General features: G+C 51.0%; 1 protein-coding gene across 2 annotated transcripts; it reads right to left on the bottom strand.

Moving 5' to 3' along the window:
- Positions 1-446: 446 nt before the first annotated feature.
- PCYOX1L (prenylcysteine oxidase 1 like) lies at positions 447-13,086 on the bottom strand. Of its 2 annotated transcripts, XM_004008956.6 has the most exons (6): positions 12,803-13,086; positions 8,318-8,524; positions 6,701-6,875; positions 4,610-4,821; positions 1,852-1,992; positions 447-1,402 (listed from the first exon to the last, which is right to left on the bottom strand). In XM_004008956.6, exons 1-6 carry the CDS (start codon positions 13,083-13,085, stop codon positions 744-746), a joined length of 1,677 nt encoding a protein of 558 aa, XP_004009005.5. In that variant the 5' UTR covers position 13,086; the 3' UTR covers positions 447-743. The 2 variants fall into 2 exon arrangements, with proteins under 2 accessions (XP_004009005.5, XP_042106586.2); XM_042250652.2 differs by lacking the exon at positions 8,318-8,524.
- Positions 13,087-13,327: the final 241 nt, after the last annotated feature.

The following is a 13,327-nucleotide window of genomic DNA, read 5'->3' as shown; positions in this document are numbered from 1 at the left end:
TTAATGGACAGAATGGTCGTTTCTTCCAGTTGCCAAGGAAAAAAGTGTTCCTCTTCCTACGGCCTGATGTGTTTCCCTTTTTCCACTGGTTGCCAGGAGGCTCGGAGCTAGGCTGCCATCTCTGCTGGGGTAACCATTTCTTCCTTGTATACTTCCAGCCATCCCCTCCAAATGCAGTGTTGTTTAAAAACTTGGGTGGTATCTAGTTAAAGTTCTTAACTAGGTACTTGCATCTAGGAAGCCTACCATAAATAGGAGCTATTATCCTGTCTTATTTATGTTTTCTCATTTTCCCTCTATTTGTAACTATCTGGTTACATGTTTCATTGGAGGTGTTCCTTAGGTGCCTTTTGGGAGTAGACAATAAAGAAATTGGATTCAAAGTTCTCTGCCTTATATTCCCTACCACAGTTATCACTGTCTCTACTTAGAAAACAAAGTCAGAAGCAGCTTAAGATGGACTTTTATTTCTTCTTAAAAAAAAATAATAAATAAGTGAATACATTGGCTTGAATGTTCTTCCCCTTCTCTTACTCTCCCCCTTCAAAAAAAACAACCACTGTGAGAATCCTTAAGATGGAAAGGCAGAGAGTGGGTCACCGGGACCCACACTGGAGGGAAAGGACACTCCACACAGGAGGGGTCAGAGAAGGACTCTGTGGGTGCACGTGGCTTATACGCGCTGTTGTGAAGGGAGTCCTTCTTCAGCAGAGGCTGGACATTTCCAGCTCTCCTCGGAGCCCTCACAGCTCAGTCTTCACCTTGTGCACCAAATCCTTTTGGTCAATCTTGTCTAGGTCCTGGTACCAGCGGTTGAAAGCCAGCAGTGCCACGTTCTTGGCTGCCACAGCCGTCACCTCCACGGAGCTGGCCGCCCACTCCAGGGCATTGAGGTGGAAGAGCTGGTCATGCAGTGTGAACCGTGGGAGGGGGGTGTGGGGGCTATGGACGGGGTGGGCCTGCCACTCGGCCGTCTGGACTGAGTAATAGGAGCGAAAGAGGGTCTTCAGCTGGGACCGGAGGAGGGGCTGGGGGGACTGGACTCGCCAAACAGCGGCCTCCTGAGGCTGCTTCCGCCGGAAGCTGGCCGAGATGTTGACGGGACAGATGTTGTCCAGGGCACAGAAGAAGCTGGGGAAATCTGTGGTAAGGATATTGGCAAAGGGGAAAAGCTTGGGGTCGGGGAAGCCAAAGTAGGAAGAGTTGAGGTAGCCATGGACCAAGGAGACGACGGTGGGCTGGAAAGAGCCCTGGACGACATCGATGGGCGGGTCGAATCCTTCAAAGGCGATGGTGCTGCTGTTGTCCAGGTGCAGGGGGGTGGCGATGACCACTATGTCATAGCTGTCAGAGCCCGTGCCCGCCTCATCCTCATACCTGACCCGATACAAGGGCTTCCCCTCTGGACAGAGAGAAGAGAACACAAAGTCAACTTCTTTCTTGGCTGCTCCCCGCTTATCTGCCGTCCGGGGCCCAGCACCGAGGGGCAAGACCCTGGGTGCAGCCGTGCCGTCCAGCCGCTGTGTCAGTTTTCCCATGCTGGTATGGTGGCAGGGCGAGCCCTGGACCGGAATCAGGAAACCCAAGCTCTTTCTCTGGCTGTGGCGCTGACTAGCTAGGGAGCGTGGGCAAGGCTGTGGCCCAGAGTCCTCGGTGGTCAAATGAATGGGGCTAGATGAGTGCAAGCCTCTGCTTTCTGCTCTGACATTTGAATCAGGACAACAGTGCCCTCTGGTGTCGCCTAGCAGTGCAGGGACCTGCACCCCAGCAGAGGAGTTTTAGGGATAGAGAAGGAGGAAGTGTTCATTGTGTAGGAAGGGAGTGGTCACGGCCCCTGCTCTGTCTACTTACCCGTTGGCTGCAGGGTCACAGTGGTCACCGTGGCGTGGATCACGTTGGCCTTGGTGAGCTTCAGCAGACCAGAACAAACCAGCTTGTTGCCTCCCTCCACAGACCACAGGCTACCTTGGGCCCCGGCTAGAGACATGGCTCCTGGGCAAAGGGGGAGGGAGGGCGACCAGTGGCTTCTCAGCCTCTAGGCAGTGGGGCTGGAGAGGCCAGTACCATCCTACCCAGGCCTCTGTCCCAGGCCAAGACTCCTCCCAACCCCCACAGGGAGAGACAATACGCAGAAATAAATACAATAGAATTCACAATCTTATAAAGTAAAAACATTATGCTCAGTGCAAGAGCCGCTATAGAAGACCACAGATTGTATGATTCTATTTAAATAGACTGCCCAGAATGGGCAAATCCAAAGAAACACAGAGCAGATTTGTGGTTGCCTAGGGCTGGAAGGCTAGGGGATGTTGGGGGAACTGATGGCTATAGGGATGAGTTTTGAGGGCAGTGAAAATGTTCTCTAACTGATTGTGGTGATGGAGACACAGGTGTATGTGTGTGCACGCTCAGTCATGTCTGGCTCTTTGTGACCCTGTGGACCATAGCACACCAGGCTCCTCTGTCCATGGGATTTTTTTCCAGGAAGAATTCTAGAGTGGGTTGCCACTTCCTCCTCCAGGGGGTATTCCCGACCCAGGGACTGAACCCATTGCTCCTGCATTAGCAGGTGAATTCTTTATTGCTGTGTCAGCAGGGAAGCCAGATGGAGACACAACTCTTGAGTGTTCTGAAAGCCATTGACTCCTACATTTTAAAGGCGTGCACTGCATGATACATGAATTATATCTCAAAGGATACCTACAAGATGCTGGGAGAGTGAGCAGGGTCATCTCGCTGAGGGGACACTGCTGCTGCTACTGCTGCTAAGTCGCTTCAGTCGTGTCTGACTCTGTGTGACCCCATAGACGGCAGCCCATTAGGCTCCCCCGTCCCTGGGATTTTCCAGGCAAGAACACTGGAGTGGGTTTCCATTTCTTTCTCCAATGCATGAAAGTGAAAAGTGAAAGTGAAGTCGCTCAGTCATGTCTGACTCTGTGCGACCCCATGGACTGCAGCCTACCAGGCTCCTCCACCCATGGGATTTCCCAGGCAAGAGTACTGGAGTGGGTTGACATTGCCTTCTCCAGAGGGGACACTAGGCAGGACCAGAAGGCTAGGAAGGAGCTAGCAGCGGCCAGAGGAAGAGTATCCTGGGCATGTGGGAGGCACTTGTTAATTATAAACTCTTTCATTCATTTATTTAGCAGAAATGGTCTGAGTGCCTATGATGGTCAGCACTGTTGTAAGGATATCTCAGTAAACAAAGGGGACAGATTCCCATTGGGAAGCCTGCATTCTAGTGGAAGGAGATAAAATAAGTCAATTCAATAGCCTGGCAGGGCAAGGGGACTGGGACTCCTGGGGGTGGGAGAGGTTAGGCAGCTTCGATGAAAAGGCAACATCTTCACAGAGACATGGGAAGCAAGAGTTTACTATGACTGCGTCTCCAGGAAGATTCTTCCAGGCAGAGGGATGGCCACACAAAAGCCTCAAAGTGGGAGTGTACCTGGGACGCTGGAGACACGGCAAGGAGATCAGAGTGGCTGGTCTAGGGTGCGTGAGTGGTGAGATGGTGAGGCCTAGACCACACAGGGGCCTGCAGACCACTGGAAGGACTTTGGATTTTCCTTGAAGGAAAGTAGGAGCCATTATAGTCTTACACGCAGGCCTGTCAGGAGCTGTCTTTTGTTTTAAAAGGATCATCTGGGTGATGTGTTGAGCTTGGAGGGGCCAGGGAGTGGGCAGAGGGTGGGGAACCTGGTAGAAGACTTGTAGCAATCCTGGTGAAAGATGCTAGTGCTTAGACCAAGGAAGAGGCATTGCTAGGAAGCAGTCAGATTCTAGGTATACATGGAAGGTAAAGCCGATGGGATTTCCTGACATATGACACAAAGGGTATGAAAGAAAGCAATGATTCAAGGTTTTGGCTGGAGCAACCGAAAGGAGTAATTACCAGCCAACCTACGGGGAGGCTGGGAGGGGCAGGCTTGAGGGGAAAGATCAGAAGCTCAGGTTTGGATGCACTGAGTCTGAGATGCCCATTAGCCCTTCCAGTGTGGACACAAGGGTGATGGCTGACACATGAGCTTGCAGTTCTGGAGACAGGTCTGGGCTAGAGGTCATGTTTGGGAGTCAGGTGGGTAGAACTGAAGCCCCAAGACTGGCTGAGCTCACCAAGGAAGGCTGAGTAGTTGAGAGCAGGGGAGGACAGAGGACTGAGCCTGGGCCTTCCATGTTGGAAGGCAGGAGAGGAGATCAAGGCCCAGAATAGTCACCACACCTTGGGGAAGATGTGCCTTGATGCCTTTCTTGGGCAGATCTGTATCCTGTGCTGGGAGATGGTGGGTGATATATGTGCCTGCCCACCCCAGTAATGAGCTAGGAAGATGCAGTGCCCTAATAAGTGGATAGCCAGGGGCCCAGAGGCCTTAGTGGGGCAGATTATGAAACCAATCCAAACAGGAGTGGCAGAAACACCCCGGACCTGAGATCTGAGCTTCCCTTTTGCTGTGAAGTGAGGTGAACACCATCTCCTGCCAACTGAGAGGACGGATGCCAGAATCAAAGGGTCTTGGGGTGATGTCATGTACTGAGTTGGGTAAATGTAAGGTTATTACAGGGAGGGCTGGGGAAGGGCAGGTGGGCAGGCTGAGGGCTGGAGGCTCACCGGCAAAGGCGGGCATCGCTGCTGACTGGCCATAGCTGGCCCGCAGGACGGCGGAGACTACGTCGTCGATAAAGCGCTGGGTGACGCCCACCTGGAGCAGGGACTCAGCCACGGAGCGCTGGGTCATGTTGACGAAGGCGGATTCTCCCAGCGAGTAGAGCAGTTCCTCCACACCCGAGAAGGCATAACCATGGGCCTGGTACTTATAGATCCTGGGAGACATGTGGACCCAGAGCCCTTGTGCAGAAAGGCCTTTCTGCTGACCACCTGCCACTGGGTCACTGCACCTTGGGGCCCACCCCTCCTCTCCATGTAGGGGTGGGAGAGGAAGCTTGTTATATTACCTTGGCCTATTTGCTGGCTATGGTGGGCCTGTCCCACCTGGAGGGACAGCTCAGAGGGAAGGGCAAACACTTTGGATCCCACCAGAACCTGGCTTCACATGGTGGTTCCTCTGAATGACAGTCATATCACCTCTCAAGCCGCTCCCCGATGAGGTTGCAGTCCTCTTCTTTCTCAGCTGGGACTGCCAAGCAGTGGTCCATGCTCGCCCCCACTGTCATATCCCCTCTCCAGCAACAACAGCTCTTCCCTGGCTTCTAGGACCACACTGGACCCCATGGCAGCTGCTTTATGCAAAAGTTGTCACCCTCTCTGCTAGCTTGGCCTGTCTTCCCCTGTGGCTTGGTCCAACGAGGCTCCCACTCACCCCCTCGCTAATGTCTTCTTCCCCCACGACTCCCCACCTTGAGGACTAGCATTTGCCTGGAGCCATCGGCTGATGAACTTTTGGATAGTGGCCTTTGGAATACTGCTTCTGCTCGGGCTGTTCTGTAAATGTGCTGGGTTTGGTTGTTGACAAGAAGCCCAAATGGAGGTGTCCAGAAAGCAGTTAGAAACTGCTTAGGTAGTGGGTCTGGAACTTAAGGGGAAACTGGGGCTCACAGGTAGAGGCTGTCTCCCACAAAAGGGAGAACTTGGTGCTGGGGGGTTGGATAAAATTGACAAGGGAGAAAAGTATAAGAAAGAGGAAAGAGAAGTGAAGAACTAACTTTGGGGATACCTGGAGAGTACAAGGAAGAAGTGCCATAAAAAGCATAGTTACAGGAGTGGAAAGAGCAGAGAAGTGCCAGAAACCAGGAAGGAGGCCTGGAGGCCATGAACAAGTGTCTGATCCTGAAGTCTCTGCACCTAGGCTAGGAAACAGGGAGAACCTTTGAAAGGACTGACTGTCGGGGAGAGCTGGGACCAGCCTGGTGAGTGAGTGGACTATGAGGGGTGGACAGAGTGACAACAGGATACTTATCCTTATTTGGAGTTGACGGGGAGGGGGCTGGGACATAAGGGGGAGACAACTGGCAAAGAAAGATGTTTGTTCTAGATAGGCCTGGAGGACAGAAGAGTTTGTAAATGGTGGTCCACAGGTTGCTTGTGGCCTGCAGATATGTCTTATTTGCCTTGTAAGATGAACTGGTTGCACACATTGAAAAACTAATCTCACATACAATTGGATTTCCAATTTCTTCTGAAAAACTGGAATTTGCCCTGTGAGGCTGGCATTCCCAGGTGCCCACAAGTAGTTTGAGCAGAGAGCTAGCTGCCCATTCTGATGGGGCTTGGCTCTTCAGGACCCCTCACTCCTTATCCTTCCCTTTCACTAAACTGCTTCACTTATTCATACCCCAGGTAGGCCTTTGAAGGTGGCTGAGTTTGCAACCCATGCTTTTTTTTGGCCAGAGCACAAGGGATGTGGGATTTTTAGTTCCCTGACCAGAGATCAAACCCATGACCCTTGCACTAGAAACACAGAGTCTTAACCACTGGACCATGGGAAGTCCTGCAACCCACGCTTTTATTTACCAGTTTAGCCGAAGGAAAGAGGATGCCAGCGTGACAACACGAGAGACAAGTACTGCTGCACTAAAGTAAGTCCCTTCCTGATGCTGGGGGTGTGCTTAGAACCTGGGCGGAATTCTCACACCCAGTGAGTACCTTTTCCATTTTGACAATGTACAGTCAAGTTGGTTCCTTCTGCATCTCTTTTCCTCTCTCCCTCTGGAAGGCCCTCCCCAAGGCTCTGCCCAGCCCTACCTCATGAACTTCTCCATGACCTCCTCCACCCACATCTGCAGTCTCAGGAAGCTGATGCCGTAGTGCCACCAGAGGCGGAAGAGGTTCAGCAGGTACCAGTCTGTCTCCTCCAGTACGAAGTTCTCCCCATTGAAGATGGCGCTCCTGCCTCCCACCTCGCGCCGGTGCCGCAGCCCTGAGGAGACAAGGAAGAGGCCCTTAGGTCGCCTACAGAGGCCCCCTGAACCCCAGGGAAACCTAGCAATGCCGGAAGCTTAAATTCAGGGCCATCCTGAAGGATGGTGCCACTAAAGGGAAGGCGACACTATGTTTGGTGCTTGTTCAACAACAGTAAACAGTGTGCTGGGGAGATGTTGGCCCGGCTAGTCAACAAAGAAATGAAAATTAAACTCATATTCCGTTTTATATGTTTTTCTAACAGGGATCCACTCAGCCATGAGTGAGGGAGATTCAGTCGTCATCCTGGATTGTCTAGAGGCTGAGCGCCATGGCACTTGCTCTGGGATGGCGGCCCCGGGCACCAAGGCCACAAGGAAGAAATCACAGCTCCTGACAACCAGCTGCACTCTACAACTGAGAGAGCACCGGAGCTTCGGATCGCACTTCATCCTCTCACAGTCTTGGGAGAGGCAGAATAAGAGTCAGTACCCCCCCGGTAAAGACGGATGGATGGAAGGTGCGGCTTAGAGATTATAGGGACTGCCCTAAGTCATGAGTTTTTCTTTCTTTCCCTTCCATTCCTGTCCCTAAACCACAAAGTTCCCCTACCCAGAGGCAACCAGTAAGTATATTCCTTCAGCATCCTTCTAGAGATATTTTGTGCCAACACTTATAAATGTGTACACATCTGTGAGCTGTCTCTCCCTCCACCCACCCCCATATACTATTAATATACACAGTGGCCCGCACCTTACTGACGTGTGCATCTTATGAGAATGTTCTATACCTGGGCATATAGGACTTGGCTACTGAATAGTCTGCTGTGTGCTTAAACAATATTTAGTCTCAGATCCTAGTGGATGGGCAGGTAGGATATTTTCAACTTTTTACTATTACAAACAGTGCTGTAATGAGTAACCTTGTACGCCTGCTGCTCTGTACATCTGTGAGCACACTTATGGGATCACTTCAGAGAGGTGGAATTTCTGCATCCAGTGGTATATATTTGTGGTTTTGACAGATGCTGCTGGGGTTGAATCTCAGCTCTCTTCACTTATTAGCTGTAGGGCCTTAGCCCTTTCCTTGGGAGGAGATACAGCACCCGTCTTGCAGGCTGGTAGGAGGATTAGAGGTAATGTCTATGTGTGACCCAGAAGGATGCCAGGTGCTTGGCAAGCACACAGCATGTGGAAGCCATTGTGATTATAGATTATTGAGAAGCAGTAAACTGATGGGGAAAGAAACTAGTCTGGGGGTGGGGCTGTCAAACCTGAATTCTAATCCAGGCTCTGCAACTAACTCACTGTGTAACCTCAGGCATGTTCCTTCCCCTCTCTGGTCTCAGCTGCTCCATCTGTAAAATGAGGAGATTGGGCTACATGACCTTCTGGCCTTGACCATCAGGGTCACCTGGGAAGGGCCCGAGGGCTGCCGCCAGCCCCAGGATGGTGCACTCACCCAGCTGCTTGACGAAACCCTGCATGTGGAGGCTCAGGGAGTGAAAGGAGGCGGCGCCACTCTCATAGTGCTGCTTGTTGACGGAGATGGTGGCTAGGCGGCCACCCACGGTCCCCTTCTCGAACACATCGATCTGCACCCGGGGGCCAAAGTGCTGTTGGAGGAAGTGGGCCACAGCAGAGCCCCCGATTCCAGCTCCAACCACAGCTGTCATCAGGCCCAGGAGGCAGGCATGGGGAGAGACAGAGCAGGGGCATGAGACTGAGGGTCACTCCTTCTCAGTCTCCTGGGTCAGTGGTTTCCCAGGTACTTGCATCTCATAGGCTTCTAACATCTCAAAAAGGAAATCTGTAGACTAGTGCTTAGTAAAATGTTAGCTGCTCAGTCACTTCCGACTCTTTGAACTGTAGCCTGCTAGGCTCCTCCATCCATGGAATTTGCCAGGCAGTAAAGCTATCAATAAACAGCAAAGTACAACCTGCAAACTACCACCTACTATAACCCTTATTTTATAAAGAAAAAGACAAGTTAGCAGCAAAGGGGCAGGGAAGAATCTCAAAATTTATTTAAGGGAATAAATCTAGCTTTATACAAACTCATTGAAAGCCAAAGTGAAAGTCACTCAGTCGTGTCTGACTCTTTGCAACCCCATGGACTGTATGTAGCCTGCCTGGCTGCTCTGTCCATGGAATTCTCCAGGCCAGAATACTGTTCCCTTTTCTAGGGGATCTTCCCAACCCAGGGATCGAACCTAGGTCTCTCACATTGCAGGCGGATTCTTTACCATCTGAGACACCAGGGATATTTTACTATGAATTGGTGAATACCTGGTCACTGCCAGGTAATTAGGTTAGATTAGTATTAGGAATCCACTCCTTAATCCAAGGGTTGGCAAACTACAGCCTGAGAGCCAAATCAAGACAGATTTCTGTTTTTGCAAGCTGAAGCTTTATTGGAACGGAACTATGCCCTTTCTTTAGCTTATTGGGTGTGGCTCTTTCATGCCAGGCAGAGTTGAGTAAAGTTGGAACAGAGGCTGTAAGCACAGCCTAAAATATTTACTCTCTGGTCTTTAACTTAAGAAGTCAGCCAACCCGTGGTCTATTGCAACTTCTCACCTGACACTTAAGTCATTTCCACATCCATGTTTGCCAAGCCTGGAATTCACCCTGTGACAGATAACTCGTCACCATATAGGGCACTCTATTCCACTTTGGACTCTTGTTATAGTTTCAGCTTTTTGACATCTTTTGGGGTCTTACCTACTGTCTTTACTTCTCCTTCTTTCCTTAGTTAGTTGCAAACTTAGCTCATATACCATCAATATTCTGATCCAAGTCACTGAGAAAAGCATGTTACTGGTCAGGGCTCTGAGGTGCTGCTAGGAACTACTGACCAAACAGATAGCAATCATTACACAGCACTGAGAGGACAGTGAAGCAGCTGTGAAGTTACTGAGCTGGACAGCCATGCTACCCACAATTTTTGCCCACCAGGTATCTAAGACACAGCTTTCCTCTCACCTGACAGTCTAGTGACCTATCAAAGAGAAGGAGATTTGTCCTTACTAGACCCATGTTGGGCTTTCCAGGTGGTGCAGTAGTCAAGAATTTGCCTGCCAATGTAGGAGGTACAAGAGACATAGGTTCGATCCTTGGATCAGGAAGATCCCCTGGAGGAGGAAATGGCAAAACCCACTCCAGTATTCTTGCTTGGATAATTCCATGGACAGAGGAGCCTGGTGGGCTACAGTTCATGGGGTTGAAAAGAATTAGATATGACTGAGCGCGTGCACACGCACGCACACACACGCACACGCATACCCCTGTTGGACCCTAAGACTACTAACTCTTGTCAAGAAGGCAAAACTACAAGGTTCTTTATGATCTGGTCTCCATTTACTTTTTCCATGTCCTGCCTCAGCCTTGCAACACTCCACCTTCTTGTCTGCCTCAATTTCTTTTTTTGGCCATACCATGCAGCATATGGCTCTTAATTCCTTGACTGGGGATAGAACTTGTGCCCCCTGTAGTGGAAGCAGAGTCTCAACCACTGGACGGCCAGGTTAGCCCCCTGCCTCAGCTTCTTTTGCTCTGGAACAGAGACTTCGCCCTGTCATGCCTGTGCCTTTGCCCACGTTGTTCCCTTTGTAAGAAATGCTCTGTCATCCTTTGTCTTGCTGACCTCTGTGGCCCTTATATGTCATTCTTAGCTGGCTGGCCTGACTTCCGAAGACAACTGTCCCTCCTGCATATTCCCACAGCATACTCTCCTACCCTGGCCTGGTCCATGGGACACTACTCAAATGATCTGTCAAGATCTGAGGGCAGGTCCCTATGTCCCCAGATTCTGGCAGGCAGTAGAGCTCACTATTGCATTTTGAAAGAACAAATTACTTCTTTATTCTCAGTGTTTACAAAGCCGGTTCCAAGGATACCCTTTAACCTTTTAAACCAAGTGCTTCCCACCCTTTCCATTTTTGACAAAGCCCTGAATTACCCATTTTTTTTTCCCCTCAGAGAAATTGCTATCACAAGACCTGGAAGCTGCCTAAAGGCTATAGGGAAGTATAAGACCTCATCTCACTAAGAACTGGCTCCTTCAACACCAGTGACATGACACCTGCTCTCTAGTCTGTGGTAAGATTTGCTGGACATAGAATGAATGAAACAGAGAGGGCCCTGTAGCAATGTAGATCGGGATCCTGGAGGACAGTGGGTTTTACCAGTGAGCAGAAGCCCATTCTCTACAGAAAGAACAGCATAAGCAGGGGCTGGGTGGAATTATGGGGGAATTTAAAGGGTCTGATGCCACACTGAGGTGTTCAGATTTGATCATAAAGCGCCCTGAGGGTTACGACATCTTAACAGGAAGCTCCTCATTCCCATTGTAGGTAGAGTCCAAGCCACCGAGGACGCACAGAGGCTCTTATCAGAGCAGTGAGGAAAATTAAAGTTGCAGGAAGCTTGGCACTGCCAAATCTTTTGCCTTGATGATGCCTGGGGTGAGGTGGGTAGGGCCAGCTGGAATGAGGCAGGCAGCAAGTTCTGCGTTGGCAGAAATGGTTGAGCTGTGAGGAGGTCCTGCCCTTTCCTCAGTGGTCACTGGGAAATGCCATGCTCTGCTGCCCTTTCTCAAGAGATGTGGGAGCCCTGCACATCAAGACCTTGCCTGCCTCATTCTTCCCCATCCTTCAAAGCCTGGCTCCAAATCCATCTCCTTCATCAGGCCTTCTCTATCTACTCCAGCTCTCAGGATTCTCTCTCCTCTGAAAACCCTAAATGTTCAGTCCTAAATTGATTTCTGGCACGCTTCAGCCTGTCTTAATCCTTTATGGCCTGAGCTGGGGTTTGGTAATGCAGACCTTAGCACTGCACTGGCCCCATTATGTCTGTGGCACTCCCATGGGGCAGCCCTCCCTCCCAGTGAGAGTCACTTCTCTCCCACACCAGAAACCCAGCATCTCTGTCTACAGGAATCTGATATATGAGGGACTTGAAAATCTTTGATTCATGTTGAGTTAAAATGACAAATGTTAAGAGGAAAAAAGTATAAACAAACATGGAATGTAAGTCAGTTATATACATGATGAAGTATTTAGCAGTATGTCCTGATGTCTGCAATTTATTTTGAAAAGCATTAAAATGTAAGATGGATTAATGGACATGTGATAGGTCTGTGATAAAGCAAATATAGTAGCAGTTTCTTAACAGCAGAATCTAGGTGCTGGGTAAAGAGATGATCAATGTGTAAGTCTTTCAATTTTGGTCTAGGTTTGAAAATTTTCAACATAAAATGTTGAAAAAAAAAAAAAAAAGCAAATAAGAAGACTGCTGTGAAAAATTCCTCACTTTGTCATTCAGCAAATCTGTCCCCAGAGGACTTACATGGGTTCTGTCTCTCCTAGAACTGTCTCCTACCCTCCATGAGGTTTTTGGCTTAGATGTTGCTTCCAGGAAGCCCTCCCAGAGCCCACAAAGACGGCCGAGTGCCCTTCCTCTACATTCACAGTCTTTCTCAGCCTCAGCACTAACTTCCTTGTATTGTACAGTCTCTCCTCCTCCGGACAGGAACTATGGACCTGTGCCTACTACACAGACGACCCTCAATAAACCTGTGTGAATGACATCATCCAGACAGACCAGAGTCCTGGGGGAACCTGGCAAAGAGCCAGGTCGAGGGCAGATGCTCAATGCCCCTGAACCTTTTGGTGAGATCAGTGACCAGTCCTGCCCCAAGGCTCTTTTCTGCCCCAGGTAGCCCTGGACACAGGCCCACGCCTCCCTCCCCATCAGCACCTTGCCTACTGCGGTCCCCTTCCTCGCCCCGTCGCAGTACCTCGGCTCTTCTCCACCCAGCTCCTCTCCCGAGGACTCCTCCCTCGTCCAGCTACCTTCCCCTTCCCCCATCCAGCTGCTCCCGGCTGACAACCCTTTTCCCGCGCAGCCCTCCCCAGATCTGCACCCCACCCAGTCCTTCCCGCACCGATTTTACTGGGCCGGGCATCGCCTGTAGCGGCGGCAGCGAGGAGCGCGGCCAGCGCGGCGAGGAGCCGGGCAGCGTGGGCCATGGCGGGCAGCGATGGGGGCAGCACGCCGGAGATCGAGCACTGGCGGGTTGGCGCTGGGCGCCCCGCCCCGCCCCAGCGCCCAGCAGGCTGTTCCGCCTTCCAGCCTCGCTGGTCACAGTTTCTTATTGGACAAGCGGCAGTCCCTCTTCGGCACGAGGCCCTCATTAGCCGCATCTCTCTGGGGGCAGGCTCTGTCATTGGCAACTTCTCCGTCCCGCCTCCTGGATGCGGTTTCCTCATTGGCTGGCTTGTCTTGCTCCGGCGCAGGTGTGCGCGCTTTGGGTACTCAGCATCAGGACCCGGGCCCAGCTCCGGGGAGATTGATGACAGAGGAAGAACTGAAGCTTTGATGATCTCCGTTCAAATCCAACCTCTGAGCGTTAGTAGCTCTGTAACGTGCCTTCTCCGTGTCTCATTCAGTCCTCCTGCTCTACCTTTCT

This window comes from Ovis aries, chromosome 5 (genome assembly GCF_016772045.2).
Source record: "Ovis aries strain OAR_USU_Benz2616 breed Rambouillet chromosome 5, ARS-UI_Ramb_v3.0, whole genome shotgun sequence".
Lineage (NCBI taxonomy): Eukaryota > Metazoa > Chordata > Mammalia > Artiodactyla > Bovidae > Ovis > Ovis aries.
Note: the sequence above shows the minus strand (reverse complement) of the source record. Positions and strands in the feature narration are given on the sequence as shown.